At 41.3% G+C, this 21,080-nt stretch overlaps 1 protein-coding gene and 1 long non-coding RNA gene across 2 annotated transcripts in view; one reads left to right on the forward strand and one right to left on the reverse strand.

The window, feature by feature from the left end:
• LOC147257453 (uncharacterized) overlaps positions 1 to 2,316 on the reverse strand; it is a 57,389-nt gene extending 55,073 nt beyond the window's left edge. The window contains exons 1-3 of the long non-coding RNA XR_015117602.1: positions 2,171 to 2,316; positions 1,943 to 1,975; positions 1,745 to 1,822 (exon numbers count right to left, since the gene is read on the reverse strand). This is a non-coding gene — a long non-coding RNA (uncharacterized LOC147257453). The remainder of the gene's footprint in view (positions 1 to 1,744; positions 1,823 to 1,942; positions 1,976 to 2,170) is intronic.
• Positions 1 to 21,080, forward strand: part of adgrl3.1 (adhesion G protein-coupled receptor L3.1) — a 136,204-nt gene that overhangs the window by 104,618 nt on the left and 10,506 nt on the right. Inside the window, exons 15-22 of the mRNA XM_086211390.1 lie at positions 1,454 to 1,576; positions 1,776 to 1,981; positions 4,499 to 4,675; positions 7,268 to 7,477; positions 10,798 to 11,018; positions 14,544 to 14,610; positions 15,678 to 15,769; positions 19,109 to 19,277. Coding sequence (XP_086067516.1) covers positions 1,454 to 1,576; positions 1,776 to 1,981; positions 4,499 to 4,675; positions 7,268 to 7,477; positions 10,798 to 11,018; positions 14,544 to 14,610; positions 15,678 to 15,769; positions 19,109 to 19,277 — 1,265 coding nt within the window. The remainder of the gene's footprint in view (positions 1 to 1,453; positions 1,577 to 1,775; positions 1,982 to 4,498; positions 4,676 to 7,267; positions 7,478 to 10,797; positions 11,019 to 14,543; positions 14,611 to 15,677; positions 15,770 to 19,108; positions 19,278 to 21,080) is intronic.

A 21,080-nucleotide genomic window follows, 5' to 3' on the forward strand; every position in this document is an offset into this window, starting at 1 on the left:
AGCATCTTTTAAAAGCCCCAGTAGCTATTGTAGGTGATATTCTGGAGTGAATTTGTGACTATGCAGTTGTTAATGGAACCCAAATAGTGATTATTGAAGGGATAACACACAGCGCTAACAGTGCGTGTGTGTGTGTGTGTGTGAGATAATGAACAAGTGTGTTTCTGGGGAGGAGGATTGTCATGACAAGGATGCTTTAACTAGATTAGACTCAGCATGTTTTGATATCCCACTGCTGTGTACTAGTGTAGATGTGCACACGTGTGGGTGAGTCGCTTTGTTCACATGTGTGTGCGTGGACAAAACTTGAATGTTTAGTTTGGCTTGTGTGCAACTAAGGGACATTCAGCAGTGTTTCTCCATCGCTCTGCCAGTATTTGCATATCAGTGTCTGTGTTTATGTCTGCCTGTCTAACTCAGTCTCCATTTCCTCTCCTCCATATCTTAATATCTCTCGCCTTTGTGTCCTATCTTTTGTACGCTGTCAGAGAACATAGTCGTCGTTCCTGCTAACTCCACTGCAGTCCTCCACTCTCCGCGTATCTGCCCCTTCCCCATCTCCCATCCATCCTGCACTCCTCTGACTCTACCCTCTTTCTTTTTTTAGCTTGTTCCGCACTTCACCCTGACCTCCTCATCTACCCCTCCTTTCACCCTTCCACTACACCTCCTCTCTCTCTCTCTCTCTCGCTCCTCCTCGCTCATTTCCATCTAAGTATGTCCTTGTGTGGTTCATTTGATCAGGGAGCTGTTTTCACCATGAAAGCTGTGTCTAAATCATCAAATCACTCAGAAGCACAAGATTGCGATACACCAAAGGTGTAATTAGTCATTAATTAAACTTTATCTAATACATTACACTGCCGTAATCAAGAACGTGCTAACAGACCTGGATGGTGAAATTAGATCCCCACCCCCACCCTACCCTTCAAAATACAAGAGAGATTCTAGTTAATCCACCTGCAGACATGGTTGCAATTTTGAGAAAATAAATCCAATTTATTTCATTTGAACAAACGTAATATTTGTTTCATTTTGTTTCATTTTGTTTCCTTGTTCTCTCCTTTTTTAAATTTAATAAGAACTGAATTATAAAATACAACCCAAAAACACAAGGTACTCATTTTTTTATATATGTACTGTATACAAACAAAAACATGAATAGAAATGTAATATACTTATTTAACTAAAGCATAATAATAGTAATAATAATAATAAAGATAAATATAATACCTTTTCATTTCTAAATTCAACCCCGTCTTCAGAGCTCTCATCACTACTTTAATATTATTTATTATTATGTGATGTATGTGAAGCACTTGGTGAAACCACTGTTTTAACAGGACCCTGCTTAACATACCTGATGTAACATGTTATGCTATGACTTGACACTTGTGTGTGTGTGTGTGTGTGTGTGTGTGTGTGTGTGTGTGTGTGTGTGTGTGTGTTTCAGAGCTGGAAGTGGCCAGGCTCAGCACGGACGGGAATCTTGCAGACTTGACATTCCCTCAGTCAGAGCTACACGGAAACTCCATCCAGCTGTCAGCCAGCACTCTCAAACAGCACGGCAGGAACGGTACAAGAGAAATCTCACGCCTTCTCTTCCTCTCACTCTCACCATGAGGACCAAGCTCGCGCGCGTGCTTTCGCGCGCTCTCTCTTTCTCTTTCTCTCTCTCTCTCTCTCTCTCTCTCTCTCTTTCTATTTCTATTTCTATTTCTGCTGCCAAAATTAAAGTGCTTACCTCCTTTATGTTCCCGTGTGTTTTCTGACAGGGGAGATCAGGATGGCCTTTGTCCTGTACAGGAACCTTGGAGCCTATCTGTCCACAGAGAACGCCAGCGTTAGACTGAGCAGCGAGGCGGTCTACCCTAATTACTCTGTTATCGTCAACTCCCCAGTCATCACGGCATCCATTAACAAAGAGAGCAATAAGGTTTACCTGTCTGAGCCTGTGGTCTTCACTGTCAAACACCTGCAGGTGAGTAGCGCACCAGGTTATGACTTATTTAATTGGAAAAATGTGCATTCTCAAAGGAGATAGAAAAATAGATTATCAGATCAAGATGGTGATGGCCACAGGGTGTTGACCTCAGCCAAGATCTATGCAATATGTCTGCAGAAATTAATGAAACAAAGAAAACTCACTAATAATCGTGACAATACACACCTCCTCTTGTAAAGTAGACCGGCAGCGGTGGCATGGAGACTGGCACCATCACTGAGATGAAAGTAACACATGAAGAAACAATAATGTGAGTGCAAATAAGGTGAGCTAGACAGAAATGTCAGACAAGTGTTGGGTAAACATCAGAAAAGCAGTCTAATCAGCTGATCTGAGACAGCTGGGTGGTTTCAACTGAACTTTCCTGGTTGCCACGGTGATGCAAACTGCTGGGCGCCAACTGCTCTACAGAGACAATGGCTGTATCTGAAATCAGCTCCTTACACTCCCACATTCTAGGGTTTTCTATTTGGAGGACTATAAAGGGAGCTCAGCTGCAAAATGAAAATAAGAAATATGGGCACTAAACAGATGTCCATTGTTGTTGTTTTTTTGTATGCTGGGACATCGTACTTTGTTAGTGACCATTGGTTGTGCACTACTTTTCCTGCTGCAATTTATGATAGTTTGAGTCAACTCTATAGGCTGTAATTAATCTCACTATACATCCAGACATCACTACAAAAAGCCAGCTCTCTTTATAAGGAAAAGTGATTTATTGTGTCAGTCTGACAAAAACTGGACCATTAATTCCCATAAACAGGTTAGATTCGGGCTACCACTGTAGATAATGTAGTCTAGGGGATAGATTTACTCATTCATCAATGTACCTGACGGCTTCAAATTGGTTTAGATGTTCTGGAGGTTCTGCTGGGGTGTGTAACCAGGATCTCAAACAAGCACGCATTCATAGGTGTGAGACCCATATGCTTTTTTTCTGTCGGAGCAGGAGTTGTTCATTTCTCTACACCAGTTTTTTGAGTTGAAGTCCATCGTTCACAGAGACAGCGCTTGTTATCTGGTGACATCAGAGTTGAACTGTGGGAAAGTCTGATTGGAAGCAACTATAAGGGGGCACACCGCCATCTATCATTCCAGAGATGGACATGCTTGTCCAAGGGTTCTTGTATACAGGGATAGTGCCGGTGGACCAGTTAAACAGCACATTGGAGCAAAAAAAGTGAGTCTCTCTTGTTAAGAAAGTTACATTGTGTGAAAGAATGTAAATTTGCCACTGTTCTGGCAAAACCTAAAAGTCTGTGAAGAGGCTGAGAACGAGCCAAACAGATGTTGTTGGGGTGTTTTTTTTTTGTTTGTTTGTTTGTTTTTTTACAACAGTTAAGCACCTTTTTTTTCTCTCTCAACATTAACTCGATTAATGAATAAAAACAAAATGAACGCTAACTTGCTGGATTCGGATCCACCACAAAATTTAAGGTGACCTCCCTGACCTCGTGCTCCTCCTTTCATGAAATTCAGCCAGGGAGTTGTTCCACAACCTCTGCTGAGAGACGTGCAGCACCAAAAACATAACGTTGCTGGTGGAGGCAATTAGTCTGAACATGGTTCCAGAGCCAAATGTAATGTATTTCTTTGTGCAGCAGAGCTACAAAAACACTGTGCTGCAGTAACTGACATGTTCCTTTATTACTTCGCACACTGCAGTTTAACATGAGCCAATTCCATTTCGTCCACTCTTAAATGCTCAATAATATGCCCTAACATTTTTTTCCAGGCTTTTTTTTTTTTTTTTTAGAATAATAAATAAGTTATAAAGTATACATTTTTGAAGCTTGTAATGCTCAGTATGAACACAGAGAGTGTAGGAAAGGTTGAATATAATAAGAGAATGCTTTTTCTGTTTCTGTCTGGCTTTAGTTTTATTGATAGTAAAATTAGGAAGGTAACTTAATAACGAAACATGAGACGTGCACTTGTCAGGCTTTAGTCATGAAAGTACAAACTTAAGTCACATATGACGACACTGAAATGTTTAAATACTTGGTTTATAGATTTGTCAGCATTTACCAAGTAATAATGTAACTTGTCCGCCTTGGTTAGTGCCACAGTTGTATTTTGTGATACTTGTCCAACAAGCAAATACGGATCCAGTTGGTGATCCAGCTCGTTGGCAGTCAAACATTATCCTCAGTGTTTCACTTGCTCATTTGGAGAGTAACTTTGCGAACGAACCACACACAGATTCTTCAGTTTACACAACACCAGCGGCTCCTCCACTCAGACTCTCGCACAACAAGCACAGACACGGCGCTGTCACCTCCTGCCATGGCTCTGTGTTTGTTTGTTGCTTCACAATCACATTCTGTCCCTCCTGTTTGTTGTTTTGTTGTACGTTTCAACCGCCTCTCTGTTTCTTTCTCTTGATCATGTCTTCCAACCATTGTTTTTAGATTATTTTGTCCCACCATTCAATTTATCGCTCTCTCTTTCTCTCCCCGTCTCTCATGTTTCCTCCCCCTCCCTTGCCCCCAGCATTCGGAAGAGAACTTCAATCCCAACTGTTCGTTCTGGAGCTACTCCAAACGCACCATGACTGGGTTCTGGTCTACTCAGGACTGTCGTCTGCTGGCCACCAATCGTACACACACCAGCTGCTCCTGTACACACCTCACCAGCTTTGCAGTGCTCATGGCTCACGTGGAGGTCAAGGTAGGTTCGCAGGGTCGTATGTTCATCATTTGATTAGTAACTGCTGCCAAAGCTGGTGAGCAGATCTTAAAAAAGAGGAAATAAAGGAAAGAGAGGGGAGCTACAACATCTGGAAAATGGATTATACCCCTCCAGATTCTCTGGTGCTTATTAATCATTCTTGGGAGGGGAGACTTTACAACTAATTTATCAAGCTGGTTGATGACATTAGGTTTACAAAAAAAATGCACTTTAACTATTGGACTTCAGTTTGTGGAGTTCAGGATCAGGACATTTGAATTTACTGAAGAAAGTTACATCAGAGACAAAAGCTGCAGGTCATATTTAATCATAGAACTGAATAATCAGAAAGTGAAAGTGGCTAATTTATTTTGATATCCATGAGCCAGTGTGGGTGGTGGATAAGAACCTTATTGTCCCGCCATGTGTGGGATAAGTACTCTTTGTCACCCTCTTTTGTTATGGTAAGTCCAAATTCCTTTTCACAAATCGGCTCTTGTAAGTCTGGATATTGTGTAACACCCAGTTTCTCCCTCTGGGGCTGGAGGATGTGTGTGTTACTTCCAAAGGGGTCATTGTAACAGCCTAGCTTGGCAGCTCTGTGTGAGCACAGTGTGAGGGTTTGAGCAGTAGATCGATCACAGTGCTGCTATGTTGAACATTGCTCTGGCTGCCAGGTCGCAGGACACTGATGGATAGAGCCAGCACACCTGTGCAATGCAGCGTAACATTCTGGCCCTGAACGCTCAGTGGCACGCACACACACACACACACACACACACACACACACACACACACACACACACACACACAGGCAGAGTCACACAGGCAGAGTCACACCAGTCAACGCAGGGGGTGAGGGAGGCAGGGATCCTTAAAAAGTTAGATTTGTGGAAGTGACGGTCATAAAATGTCTTGAATGTTTTATTCTTATCATGCTAGATTTTGAGGTGCCAGGTGATTACGCTTGATTTAATTGCATATTTGGATGTTGTGCTAATTACTCACGTCTGGCAGAGCAAAAACAGCAGTGTGGGCTCACCTCCCTAAAATTAAATAAAGAACAGCCACGTGCAACACATGTAAAAAGAGACTACTGTGTATCTACTGCATATCAAACACTCAAGCCTCGCCCCCAGAGTGGCACAGTCCTAAAGTCATTGTTGAACATCTAGTTCCCTCTTCTCAGAGTCAGTGGGATCTTTGAATGGGTTTTCACTTAGAAATGTCTGCCATCAGGTCCGTGATTAACAGAAGAGTCTAAGGCTTTTCTGTGTCTTAAAAAAATCGCTTTCACGAAAAAGCAGCTGAACCAGCCCACAAACGTCATCACGCCAAAGTCAGAAGTATGAAGCCACTTGTGGCGACAGTTGCAGTCGTAAGATTGCAGCACAGTTCGTGCATAACAGATCGTTAGATTTGTTTTTTTCTAAGAACTGCACTTACAATTCAAAAATGTGTGAAAATGGTGATGAATGAAAAACAAAATGGGGTGACCCCAGTTCTTAAGTGATCTGCAGAGCCAGATGAATTAAATTAAAAAATGTAACTAAAACTAGCGCATAACTGCAAATAAATTCTGATCTTCTTTACAGACTAAGATACACTCAAGCTGAACGCCATACACAACATAATCAAAATAAAGACAATAAGATCTCATAAAAGCACACCATAAAAACAGGGAAACAACTGAAAAATGGCAAAAGATCTAATTTACTATTCAAAAAGGCCATTCTTGAGAGTTGGAAAGTTTTGAGAAGTGATTTAAAGAAGGCACTGAGTTTGCCAACCAAAGTTCCTCAGAGTTCAATGGCTGCAGGGCTGTGTGAATAGTAAATTGAGTCCTACCTAAGTGTTACACCACTGTTTAGCTGAAGGAACAAGTGAAATGATTCCCTGTGCTGTTGGAGGAGCATCTTGAAACCAAACTCAACAAATGTGTGGTGACATAAAGGCTGTGTCACTTTCTTTACCTGGCATTAAAACTGAAGAATATTGTGAATTAATAAAGAAGTGTCCTTGAGCATCTCAGAAGAAATAAAGGAAATAACTTTTAATTTTAATAACTGAAAGGGTATATACAATAGCTAAACATAGAAATTTGGAGAGGAATTCATTCTTCACCCATTGAAAAGTGTTATTCCTACATGCCCTGGGAAAACTACCAAAAGTCACGTATTAGTTGCCCGTGAACTAGCAGCCCGTTCGCTCAGTAAAGGGCTCTGTACATTAGCTCTTTTCATGCCATGTCTATATTTTTTTTACACCATATTATGACAGTACGATAAGAGTCTTGATAACTAACAATAAAATCCTAACGATACCCATCCCTAGCTCTTATGTGCATTTGTTTAGCTGAGGAAGGGGTATTAAATTTTCTCTGTCGAGGTCTTAAAAAGGTCTTAAAAAGCATTAAATTTGATTTCACCAAGTGTGCGGCAACCCCTGAGGTGTGTGTGTGTGTGTGTGTGTGTGTGTGTGTGTGTGTTCCTAGATTATGGTTCATGTTTCTGTAATAATATGACTCACGTATGTTTTTATTAGCTGTATGTGCGATTGAAAACTCTTTCTCTCTCTTTCCCACACTCACAGAAAGCAGACAGCATGCATGACCTGCTCCTAGACTTGATCACCTGGGTGGGAATCCTGCTGTCGCTGGTTTGCCTCCTTATCTGCATCTTCACCTTTTGCTTCTTCCGCGGGCTGCAGAGTGACCGCAACACCATCCACAAGAACCTTTGCATCAGCCTCTTCATTGCTGAATCACTCTTCCTGTTTGGGATCAACAGAGCTGATCAGCCGGTAAGAAGGAAACAAGATTTGGGGGGAACGAACAAATTGCTCATTAAATGCTCTCCTGGTGCAGGAAAATGCTTGGAGAAATGTTTGCTAACTAACCATCACAAGTTTATTGTAGATCATACTAGTAAAAGAAGAAAATCGTGAAAAGTTAGTTTTCAGTTATAAGACAAAGTCAGAACTTAAGAGCTTAAAAAGTCAAAAATCCAGATTTTGAGATAATAACCCAAAATGTTGAGATAAAATTCCGAATTAAAATAGCTTTTGTTTTATTTTGCCTAACAACATCAAGCACGGGGGCTGTCAATGGAAATTAGCTTGGCTGCATTTATATTTGTTTGTATTTTTTTTGATCAACTACAAGCACATTGTCCCTTTTCAAATAAATAAAGTAAAATAGAATAAAAAACATAATTAGGTGATCGAAAATTGAAATTATGAGATTAAAAACTTTAGATAAAAACTAATTTCCTCCATTCATGATTTTTAGAAAAAAAAAATCTAATCATGGGAAAATTTTTATCATCAAAAATACTTTTTTTCTCTTCTTTTACTGGCTGAACTGGGCGTCCATACAGGTACGCATGAATATAGACGTGACACAGAAATGTCTGATGGCTTCTGTAATCTGACCAGGCTGGATTATTACATGACATGTTTATGCAGATTTTTCTATGAAACCTCGAGCAAAACGATGACTCACAGTGTATTACACAGACCTCTATGTAGGACATTTAATGTATCAGAGCATATGTGTTGGTTTAGCCTATGTTAAGGCTCTGCTTCATCTAGCCAGGTTCTATCATTAGTCATACCCCCCCCCCCCCAGCAAAATGTTTAAGCCCTGATATTTAAACCTGGATTGTGATGTAAATGAAAAAACATAAAATGAAGTGATAGCATATAACGCATATTAACGTTTGTCCACATTCATCAGTTGGATAATGTATGATAACGTTCAGATCTTTCTGGCGGTTTATTCTGGCTCGCTGCCTGCGTCTGGATCGGCCGGATGTCACACCCAGTCTGTCAAATGTCATCCAACATACAACGATCACACCTCTCATGAACGCAGCGCATAGTTGCACTTCATTGGCGGTGGGTTACCATGACCAAACTGACGTCATGGTTTTGATCATGATAGTAGGATCATGGCTGCTCAGATATGCCAATTTAGCTTTACAGCTCCAAACTTAACTTGGTCACCGTCTGTTTTTTTTTCCTGCTCTCACTAATTTACAGAAGAGGAGTATCAATAAACATCATCTGACAGTTGTGCTTGTAGGGGGCAATCTGAGTGCATCCGATGTACCATTAACTGCGAAAGACACCCTATAGAACCATATATGCTTCCATGTCTCCATGCAGATTCTAAACCTCACTCATGTGCAAGCATTACCACAGTATATGGCATAGATTCCGAAAGGAGACATTGTCCTTTAATTCCTCTGGGCCAGGTCACCCAAACATAGAGAGAGACCTTTCTCAGTATGTCGCTGTGCTATGGACACGGCATGGTCTCTTTAGTGATGGGTAGCTTGTGTGCTGTTGTTTTTTTTTCATTTGTCGTTTTGAGTCATTACAGCCTGTATGTCTGTGGGGGAGGAAGTGCTTTAGGCTGTAGCCTTTATCTCCACCAAGTGTTCATTAAGGAAACCTTCGTATTGCAAAATGAACAGAGAGAAACAATGTGTTTTGACATTGAGGGTCATGTACTTATTTATTTATTTTTGTGTGTGCATTGTGTGGGTGGGATCATGTTTCTTTGCATGTATGCATGTGTGCTGCTGCTGCTTTTATAGTGTGTGTGTGTGTATGCGCACCGTTCTCCTGTTAATTACCAGTGACTATTTGTGACCTCCATTAACATCCTCAGCGTCACTTAGCTCGTAGCCGTTTAAGCCAGTAATTCCATCAGGAAAACAAAATGACTTTGCATAAGCAGCCTTTTTTACACCTGTGTATGTGCGCGCGCGCACGTTTGTGTGTGTGTGTGTGTGTGTGTGTGTGTGTGTGTGTGTGTGCGTGTGTGTGCATGTGTGTCTTTGTGTGTGTGCATGTGTGTGTCTTTGTGTGTGTATGTACGCTACAATGTGCAATCATTAGAAATGGAAATGAGTGACTCCCTCACTCCCTAAACTCATTGTCTCTCAGACATGAGGTAATTGTCTCTCTCTGTAAACGCTTCCATATAAGTCTTTCTTTTGCCTCTTCCATTCACATGTTTAGTGACTCTTAAGAGCTGAACATTGCCCGTGAACATGATGGGCCAAGTCTCACAGATCATTCTTTTCTCAGCTTTCTTCCCCATCCTATTGCCTCAATTGTTAATTTTTAGGTTTGATACCTCCCTTTTATTTTCCAAGTGCTCTGCCCTGTCGCTACAGAGTCTATCTCTCTCCTTCTCTCTCTCTCTCTCTCTCTCTCTCTCTCTGTTTACATTCCTTTCATCCGTCATTATTCACTGACTACTAACAGTGTGATTTAAAATCCATTTACTCACTTTTGATGTGGACATAGAAGCACTGGAATGTTAAGATTCGTGTGTGTGTTTGATATTTAATAATTACAAATGAAGTAAGTCACCGAGTTTTGATGATAAGTTAAACATATGGTTCTGCTTCATGAACAGCATTCAGCTGAGCTTATTCAGCTTATTCCGTATCTTAAACAGAATTTTGCATGCTGGCATTTCTCGTGCTCTGAAATGAGTTAAATTTGATGTGTGCTTGAGTGCTGTTGAATCATTTTTGCAACCATTCAACTTGTTTTTTTTTTGTCTCTCCTTTGGGGTTGGTGAAACTAGTATAGTGTTTTCCACAGTGTTGCCTTTCACACTCATCAATTTCTTTTTCTCAGCTGGTATTAAAATTGCTTTGCTACTCTAGTTTGAAACGTGGTCAATCAGCACAAGCTGCGGCAAAGACGTGTTACTTCTATTTTTGTCATTTATCCTCTTAGATGACTTATAGATGGAGACGTAGAATAAATATTATTATTTTAAAGTGAATGTTATAGCTGCGATTGCTGTTTTAATACCAGATTATTTTTAGGTTCTTTGTTGTGTGCTGTTGTTGTTGTTGTTTTTTTGTTTTAATCTTCTGGCTGTTCCAGTGTCAGCCTCATTTTTAATCCTGAACATTTCCGTCCTTATTTTAATATGATAAATTATTATCTGCTGTATCTCAAATCTTTATTGCTTGCAGTCCACGTCTCTTTTCCGCTTGACCAATCCGTCTGTCTCATGAGACTAAATATATCCCGAGTCTCAGTTTGCATATTTTGACTGTATTTTAAAATCCTCTCCTCTTCTTCCTCACCAGATTGCCTGTGCAGTCTTCGCCGCCTTGCTCCACTTCTTTTTCTTGGCAGCCTTCACCTGGATGTTCCTGGAAGGGGTGCAACTCTACATCATGCTGGTAGAGGTGTTCGAGAGTGAACACTCCAGGACTAAGTACTTCTACTTGGCAGGATACGGTGTGCCGGCTGTCATAGTGGCCGTCTCCGCTGCAGTGGACTACAGGAGCTACGGCACAGACCGAGTGTAAGGACAGAGGGATGACTGGGAAAGCATAATGTGAGGGAGGGTTGGGGTGCCTGATGTCATTTTGACTGCCACGTTGGACTCTACACATTGTGGCACATCTGAGGACTCAATACAGAGAGGGAAAGGAGGGGGAGGCGGGGAGACAGGGAAGGGAGGATGCGCCCCAGAGTGTCTGCATGAGGACAGCAGCGACAGTGAGTGAATATGGAAGGATTTATCATGTGTAGATTGAATACCAGGCCGCATGGTGGAGCAGATTTGGGGGGAGAAATGGGTGCTTTAAATGTGAGAGCGTGAGGATGAAGAAAGGAGTGATGTAATGTAGAGTGTCAGTGTGCTTTCACATCCAGTGTGCTTGTATAAAAAAAGCTAGCTTCTCTGGAAGAGGCGCAGAGTAGTGAACATACATTAAGAGCACACATGGTAACGTATTCATGCATGCTTCGCTTGTTCAGTCACAGGCTAAATCCAAAAAAGGCAGCCAGCAACTCATTCCTATGAATTATGTGCATAATACCTGCAAATACACAAGAGTGAGCATAGTAATACCTTCACATATGTGACCCGTCCACATGCTGCCACATAGAAAAGAGACTCACATTTTATTCATACTGTGCATATTCATATTCAATGCATAATGTGCATATATGGTGCACTTTATATACCTGTGACCTGTCCTTCATTCTGTAATTGTATGAAATCATGAAGACTAAGGGAGACACTGAAGATGTGAATGCTGCATTTTAAAACAGAATTTATTTTAAACATTTAAAATCACTCCCTTCAATTGCTTCTGTATGAGTGGCTCCATGTAGGAAGGGAAACATAGGACTTTTAGAGTATAGGACTGTTAAATGTTTCACATTTGCAAACATCCTCCATTGCTCCTTCAGTTCAGACCAGATCACCTCGTTGGACTTTGGAGACTGAGAGAGATGAATATAGCAGTGTTTAACTTCAAACCACGGCATGCCACTTAACTCAATATTTCATTTTGGGATGATCATTAAAACATGAGAGTCTGAATGCAAAGCTCTGGAAAAATAATCAGACTGCACGTCATTGGCCATCAGCAGATGTGAGACTTGAGACAATAGATGTGGAGACCATTTAAACTAACACGCAAACTTTTTGGGAAATGTGCTTATGTCCCATCTTCCCAGAACCAGACAAGAAGATAGATACCCTTCTCTCCTCTGTGTGTCTGTGTGTGTGTGTGTGTGTGTGTGTGTGTGTGTGTGTGTGTGTGTGTGTGTGTGTGTGTGTGTGTGTTACAGAACTGAGACCAGCAGAGTCCAGTTTACTGCTAATTAGCTTAGCACAAGTGGTAACACATGGAAAGTGTCATCATACTCCACTAAAAGTCATCAAAGACACTTTTCTCCAAAACTCTCTTTGCCTGCATGATTGGAACAAGAGTTGTGCATGACACTTGCTGTTAAATAGAAATTTGAAATGACGAGGAACTGCTTTCATGACTGGGAACAGCAATTTGACGCGCCTCAAACCACCAACAAAACAAAAATTTTTTGACAACAAGTGACTGCTCCAACTAATTGTAAACTTTGTCAGGGAAGCTGAGTAATACTTCTGAGAAAGAAAAAAAAAATCAAGATTCTGGCCCTTATCTATTTTAGCCAGAGAAACTTGGCCATCTACTACGATACCATTCACTGTGCTAAGCTAACTTGCAGCCAGACGGTTTCTGTGGGTTTCAGTCTAGTATGGGGAGAAGTTGTTATCTATCTTCTTGTCTGACTCTGGGGAGGATTGAAAATAAGTTTATTTCCCAAAAAGTTGGTCTGTTCCCTTAATATCAAGCCACGTCATGCTACTTAGCTCAATATTTAATTTTAGGATGATCAATAAAACATAAGTCTGAACGCTAAGCTCTGGATGAATAATCAGACTGCACGTCATTGGCCATCAGCAGATTAGACTCGTCTTGAGACGATGGCTGTGGTGATATATTTTGAAAGAAAGTTAAGAGCTACCACATGAGAAACAAGCAAATCTTGTGGTTTAAACTCGTATATCCCCAAACAATAATCTTCACCGCAAAGTACCTTTCATTAAAATCAGAAAGTGACTTCTATGACTCATTTATCATGCTGCCTTGAAAATGGCGCCGCTTATCATGTTTGACATAACACATTGAGACAAAACCTCTGAAAATATCATCTGCCATCCCTGCTGTGTCACCTTGGCACATTAACGCACCCCGTCCTCCCCATGTTAGCCAGTGGCACTGTGTCCCATAATGAAGGTGGCTATGACTTAGCAAAGGAGCCCTAATGGAAGATACAGTGACACAGTCAGGGATCCATAATGGAGGGCCCTCTAATGTGGTGGAAATTGAAAGATTAATAATTCAAAAGCAGCCGGTCATGAATCAGTCGGCCATTTTGCTTTTTCTCTGGCTCCTTTTTTTTTTTTTTTTTTTCCCGGTTTCCCTGTAGCCTTTGGGTCTGACCTCAGTGGAGGGCATTCATTTCCTCCTTTGCTTGCGACAATTGATGAGTAAACATGTTTGCTAGCATAATTTAGCACACAGCAGAATATAATTTCCTACCAATGCTAACTTTTCGGTCAGAAATTAATAAATGGCTGTCTTTCTGAATTAAAAGAGGACTTAAACAAAGCAAAAAGCCAGACAGTGTGTACCCATGACCCTGTTTTCTCCTTTAACCTCACCACAGTTTCCCTTAGAGTCCATAAATAGCATGGTATGAGGGCTGCATCCATAACTCAGTATTCAAATGAACTCAGTCATGTCATATTTTTGCAACCACAGAATGTCATATATCTGTGCCCTAAGGGGGAAGTAAAGGTTTATTTATCACAGGTGCTCATCTCTTGCCATCTCTCCCTCTGTGTGTGATATATGTTTCAGGTGTGCATAGTCTGTTTTGCTCTGTCTTGCAACACGTCTCGTCTCTTTCACATTTCCACCCCCCAATCCTTTTTTACTCCCTTTACCATGACGCATTCGTGTCATGTGAAAAACCTTTCTCCTTCCTGCTGCTGCTTGTGTGTGTGTTCTTGTACTTGCTACATATTGGGGACTAGAATATGCATTTAACCAACAGAGTGAGGACATTTTTGGTGAAGACATCTTAGCCGGTCCTCACATCTTCAAAGGGCCGTTTGAGGGTCAAGACTTGGTTTTAGGGTCGAGGTTAGAATCAGGTTCTGGTTAGGTTTAGGGTCAAGGTTAGGGTCAGGCAGTCAGTTGAGGTGGTTAGGTTTAGGGCAAGGGGCTAGGGAATGTATTATGTCAATGAAAGTCCTCACAAAGATATAAGTACAAGGGTGTGTGTGTGTGTGTGTGTGTGTGTGTGTAACTATTATGTGTGTATGGTGTCCTCTGATGGTAAATCTGTGCTACCCAACATCCATCTGAGACTGGAGCATGTTTTTAATCCCTATGCATCACTCCTCTCCTCTCCTCTCCTCCTCTTCTTGCCTCTGTTTCAAACGCATGATAACCCTCCCTCACGCTCTCTCTCTCTCTCCCTTTAGGTGCTGGCTGCGGCTGGATACATATTTTATCTGGAGCTTTATAGGGCCTGCTACGCTCATCATTATGGTGAGTTACACATACATACATGCATTCTTAACATAACAGTACAGGTTCAGTTTAGACTGGCTGTTCATGCAGGAACGGCAGTTTATATATTAAATTGTCGGTTAATCTCTTACAAGGTTTGCATAAGGTTCAATATGATAATACCTCACTTATGGATTAATTTAGTGAGCACATATTCCAACAATCTGAAAATCTTTGGAAGCACATCAAGAAGAAACTTCTGTAAACTTTGCAGATTATAATAAGAACTCAACAAAGTAGCTCTGTATTTGATTATCTTTTCACTGCAATTTCAGGTGGCCTATCTACTTTATTATTACACAGTAAAGAGGGCAACTCAGTTTGACAATTTTCCTCCTTTCATGGAGCTGTGTCTGTGAATGACTTTGACACATGAATGCTTTATCAGTCAGCCAACTCCTCCGGGGAGCAGAAAAATGCATTACATCTTCAACACGTACACACGGACAAAAATAAAGTTGGACAACTATGCAGACAAAAAAAAAAAAGATAGTGGGAAAAAAAATCCAAAAAGAGAGAGAGAGAGAATGAAAGCAGTGGGACATGTTCCCAATTAGGTGAATGTCAGAATGTACACTGGTGCTCTGTACTCGTTTTAGAAATGTCAGGTAGGCTATCACTGATCTAACCAAGGGTGTAAGCGGGAGCTGTGCAGCTGGGACTGCTCTGTTATGACTCCACACCAATTGGTTACATATAGCCGCTCAGACAGTGCACATCAGTCCAGAAAGTCATTATTAAACCACCCTATCTATGCATTAGAGAGACAATACAACAGACAGCATCTGTGAGAATTGGATTTCTATTGTAAAAGTGATCCCCAGTGGATGTAATGCCTGCAGAACGCTCCCTGATGCTCAAGCTGCTGTTTTTTTTGAGCACATAAAGGCTTGTCGATTGTGTGCTGATACTATGTCCCCAAGCCAATTACTGCCGGGAAGGAAAAATTAAATGATATGTGTGTAAGTGTTAATTGTTGTGGTGACATTGTGGCTCCTTGCAGAGGAATAAATATTAACTCGTATGTATGTGTATATCTGTTTCAGCTGAATGTGATCTTCCTTGGTATCGCTCTCTACAAGATGTTCCATCACACAGCCATTCTCAAGCCAGACTCTGGATGCCTGGACAATATCAAGTAAGCAGAGGCGCACATATCATTATGCTACAGCAGTGGCTTTTCTTTTGAGAGCAGGTGCATGTATGCTTTAGTGGATTACACTGCGATATTGTCCAGAGTTACGGCTTGAAATATACCTGGCACAGCCGTTACCGATTGCCTCCATAAGCCTGTAATCAGCTGGTGCTGCTACACCGACTACGGACCTCAATTTTTATGTGACTGGTCTATGTTTATTTTTTCTTCCTTATAAGGCAATCATTGTCTTCTAGGCATATCAACTGTCTTTTATGTCCATACTAAAATAGATAAATTAATGAGTATCCATGATTGTGGAATTAAAGCAGCTCATATAATACATGCAAATCAGCTGATAATGGCCGCTCCCCTCTGCAGATGTGACAGATGCGCCTGGCAAAATCCAACAACAGCCCGATCTTTTGTATCAAGATTGCAACCTAGTCTGGAGTGCACATATGGCTTTTGACTCTGCATTTTCACAACCACTGACAACCCTAGGTTTAAGGAATGTTTGTCAGTGAAAAGTGATTAAAAGGTGCAGAGATGTAACTTGTATCATTTTCTACTAAAAATATAATTTAGTAAAAAGTGAGTTACACCGTCTTATTGAGGCACTCGTGGCCCAATCAATGTACAGCAGCAATGCACAGTGTTTGAGAAATGTGCAGAGAGAGAAGAAATCAAACATCATCTTCCTCTGTGTATTAAATTGGAAGCCGGGTCCAGCAGCCAGTTAGCCTAGTTTAACATCAAGAACAGCTTGCCTGGTTCTCAAGGCAATGAAATCCACCCATCAGCACCTCTCAAACTCATTAACACAGCATGTGTTGTCTCTTTAGTCAGTTAAAAAAAGAAAAAAAAACTTTAGGCAGAAGCAAGTGCTTTCACAGAGGTTATTTCTTGGTTAGGAGCAGTTTCCCGGCAACAAGTAGGTACCACAGAAAAATCAGTGCTTCGATAATAAGTCCAGTCCATAACCCCCTGTAGAATAATAAACTGTAATGGTTACTTTTGGCTCTTGTGCAGATTAAATAGACCTGATAAGAACATATTTTAGAATGCTTATTTTTTTGCATCCTTTAGACAAAGCCAGACACTCTTCACTGGTGTCGGTGTAAAGCTAAGTTAGCCAGCTGGCTGTAGCTCAGACCCAACGCAGAGAAGCAGAAGATGTCCTTTTATATCTTGTGTCAGTTGTCCTTTTTTTTTTTTTTTTTGGTCCATTTGCATGTTGCATGAAACACATGTCCCTTTTGTGTGCTATCTTATCAAGATACTTCTCACTGAACACCGTCATTGTTATTATTATTTAGATATTATTATTATTATTCTCTGTCATGTCACTATTACTCATATCACCCTCAGAGGATGTTACTGAAAATGACTTCATTTCCACTGAACGCTGAATCTCTGTCTGCTTAGCTAACTAATCAGGATTGTGTTGTTTCTCATTCCAGAGCGGCTCAAGACAAAAGGGCTCAATCTAATTCAAACAATATGCCGCGGCTCAGAGCTCAATGCCTCACTCAGGCACGGCTCAGGATTTTTAATGTAAATCACCAAAAAAAAAAAAAAAAAAAAAAGGCTTACTCACTTGTTTTATCATTTAAATATGACTGCCAATGTGTCTTTCACCATCAATTCTAAACAGGGTTTTAAGTGAGGAGCATTTCAGCAATAAAAGAGGAAACCAGCTGATCTTTGCTTCAGTGCAGTTCAGAGGAATGTAATCAAAAAGCTTTATGAGAGACGCAAATCAAAGGGCCTTTTTTTTGGAATCTGATGCTTTTGGATCTTTTTTCTCCTTATTTTAATGACTTTCCCCAGTCTCTCTGAGCTCACTGAAGAGATTTTAATCTATTTCACTTCATTAGTCATGTCTCATTGTGGTTCATTTACTCGTTAATCATAATCATGCCCTTTTTGTCTTATTATTTTTTTCTTTCTTTTTGTGTTCTGTCTCTTTAAATTCAAGCCATCATGCGTTGTCTTTGATGTGGATTGGCTGCGGTAAGGCCACTTTCCCATTGGGGGTTGTGTCGTCATCCTGGAGATATTCTGATGGTTTCCTTGTATTTGTCTCTGTGGAACCAGCCCTTACAGTCGATGCAGATCCCTAAACCAACCTCACTTGTCTGCTCGTCTCCTTGTAAAATGTGTTATGTGATCACTTGTGATTTGTGAGCTGCTTCTTTGACCTATAGAACTAGCGTGCTATTGAAATATTATAATGGAGAGATGTGAATGAAGGGAAACAGAGCTGAGGGGTGAAGCATGACTCAAGGGAGTACTGGAGGGAGACGGGGGATGGAGGGATGGAAAAGAGAAGGATGGGTGTACCCTTTATTGAAGAGGGTCATCAGACAAGCTTTATTGGCGGTTGTGTCTCGCCTGAATGGTGCCACAGAGGGCAACATCGAATCAATCACCTTAGTCTCACTTACTTCTTCCTCTCTCTCTCTCTCTCTCTCTCTCTCTCTCTCTCTCTCTCTCTCTTCCCCTGCACCTCCCTTCTTTCCTTAACCCCTTTTGGTGTCTCTATCTCTGTGCATGAGAGTTTGATCACTGCCCGGTCAGCCAATCAAATTAACAGCTATTATCGGGACTATGGTAGACCAGAAACTATGACCTTTAGTGGGAAATGTCATTTATAATGGCTGTAATGTCCCTCTACTTACTGCCCAGTGGAGCCGCACACATCCACGCGCTCAGACCCTCGGTCGAGACCTTCTAATGTGTACGCATGCCTCGACACGACAAAATCGCTGACATTTGGCCTTTATGACTCACTTTTTTTTTTTGCATTTGGTTTTATTTGAAATAGAGGTTCACAGCTTTGGAAACTTTTATTAAATTTGATTCAATAAAATTTATATAGTCAGGATTGCACTAACAGACTTCAGGAGCCACTTCCTGCTGTGAAAAGATTTTTACCCTCTGCTACTGTATGTACTTTCTGGAACAGAGTACGGGGGGAGAAAATGTGCTTGACTTTCTCCTTAGTAGCTAACGTCAGCTAACCTCTCCCGCCTTTCTCAATATGCAAGTTCACTCTCTGTCTGTCTGCTTCTAAGAGTGTAATTATTTAAGGGAACGCCTCCCACAGTTTTCTCCATCTCACTCCCACAGTGAACCCTTACTTACCCTTTCCTCCTCCTTCATGGTCTCACATGCATCAAAGTTGGCTGAATAGCTTTTCTGACCGAAAGAGATAAGTTTCTCAGGTTATTCTAGTATGAAAAGAATGCTGTCCACAGTCCATATGCAGCCCCTATATTTGACACATCAAGAACGCGGTCTGCTGGTTGCTTTCCTCACATCTTCCCTCCTCTGTAGGTCCTGGGTGATCGGGGCCATCGCCCTGCTCTGTCTGCTGGGCCTCACCTGGGCTTTTGGCCTGATGTACATCAACGAGAGCACCGTCATCATGGCGTACCTTTTCACCATCTTCAACTCTCTGCAGGGAATGTTCATCTTCATCTTCCACTGCATACTCCAGAAGAAGGTGAGAGACAAAACACAGCGACAGGAATAGACAGACAGGAACAAAGACCAACACACGCAGTCGTATTGATCAGCCGGGACACCAAAAATATCTGCAGACGCTCTGAGTGCACACTACAGGCTGTTCAGCCCTCTCACTGTTTCAATCTCACCACCACCTTAGTCTGTCTTGCCCGCTGGCAGCGTGTAACAAGCTACGTTTTTCACCATCAGGCAGGTTCGTAAAGGCTGGAAAAGCCTTTTCAAAACTGTGCTCATATTAATCTGTTAGAGATTTATATTGTGCTCATGTGCAGAGGAAATCCAGAGGATCTATAAACACCTCATTCAGCTTTGTGCACACACACACACAATTTTCTTGCAGCCTCCTTTTTATTTCATGTTTGTATTGTATGGTATTTAATTCAAGGGTGTCAAGCCATTAAAAAAGGAATCAAATTAATAGGAGTTGTTAAGATTAATCATATTATCCCTTTTGACTGGGACATGAATTCAAAATATTTTCTAATAGGCGTTGGTCAACGTGGGAATAAATGAATAGATCACCTTTACAACCACCTTTCATTTTTATTATTTTCATTTTCTGTCACCTCAAAACACTTCCACTGTTCATGGCCATGGAAATCCAACCTCTTAACCAAATATGACCCACAGATCATCTCCAGCCGTTATCACACAGCCAATAACAACCGGGCCCAGACACATTTTTTTGCTTCCATCATCATTTTATGAGATTTCTGAGCCTCTTCAGTGACATATGGGGTCTTCCTTTAATTTCTAGCAGAAGGTGTAGCAGAGCCGCATCACCACTGCCCTCCACTTTCCCTCCCAGCTCTCCACTTATGTGCTGAATGCACACACGGGGTCAAAGGTCAAGGGCGCAATTCACTTGGATATTTCTCCATAAAGAATTAATCAAAATGAGTGTATTGATTTGCCAACCATAATTTTCTTTTTTAATGGACCTACAGCATATGTGTGAGATAAAGAATCCGGATGTATGTTTTGAGTTTGATTGACAGCCATCTCTTCAAACAGATATGAGTGTGTGATCCGTAGGGGCGGGACAAGAAGACAAGCTTTCTGCTCTCCATTTGTAGTCCTGAGTATTGTTGATCAATCATATTTGAACGCGCTTCCGATCCATGCAGGAACTGAAAAGCAATCTCACAACCCATCTGCCAGCATCTGATGTTAATTCAGCTTTTGACTTATCTGCATTCATGTGAGTTATGGAAACAATGCAGTCGTAGACGTCGTCTCTCAACTTCTAATCCACAGACAGAATAGAAAGTCGCCTTTTTTGCTGGCTACGCCATAAGCTCCAAAATTATTTTTGTCAATGATGTTTGAAATATTTGTGGCTACATAAATGTTGCATGTGCCTACACATCCGGGGGTATATTCTGCAGAGTCTCCCACATGCTTTCCTGTACCTGTGAGTACAGAAGAGGAAGAAAACTCATCACACATTTGAGACTCGCATTTGGCTTCGGTCCCACTAAGAGTTTTTAAGCTTTAAGTGTACGACTTGTAAAGCTCTATGTGTGTGTGTGTGTGTGTGTGTGTGTGTGTGTGTGTGTGTGTGTGTGCGCGTGTGCGTGTGTGTGTGTGTGTGTGTGTACTGCGCTTAGATATGTGTTAGGCCATCGGATCAGGTATCCAGAGAGATGTCCTCAGAACAGCGCTGAGGTTTTCTTTGGCTGCTGCCCAACATGGTTTCTCCCAAGATGCATGGAGTAACTCCGCACACAGCTGTTCAAACAGAGCGTGTGACAGTACACGCCTGCCAGTCCAACTAGCT

The sequence above is a fragment of the Aulostomus chinensis genome, chromosome 8, assembly GCF_037954235.1.
Source record: "Aulostomus chinensis isolate RoL2024-O1b breed Wild chromosome 8, RoL_Achi_v1.0, whole genome shotgun sequence".
NCBI lineage: Eukaryota > Metazoa > Chordata > Actinopteri > Syngnathiformes > Aulostomidae > Aulostomus > Aulostomus chinensis.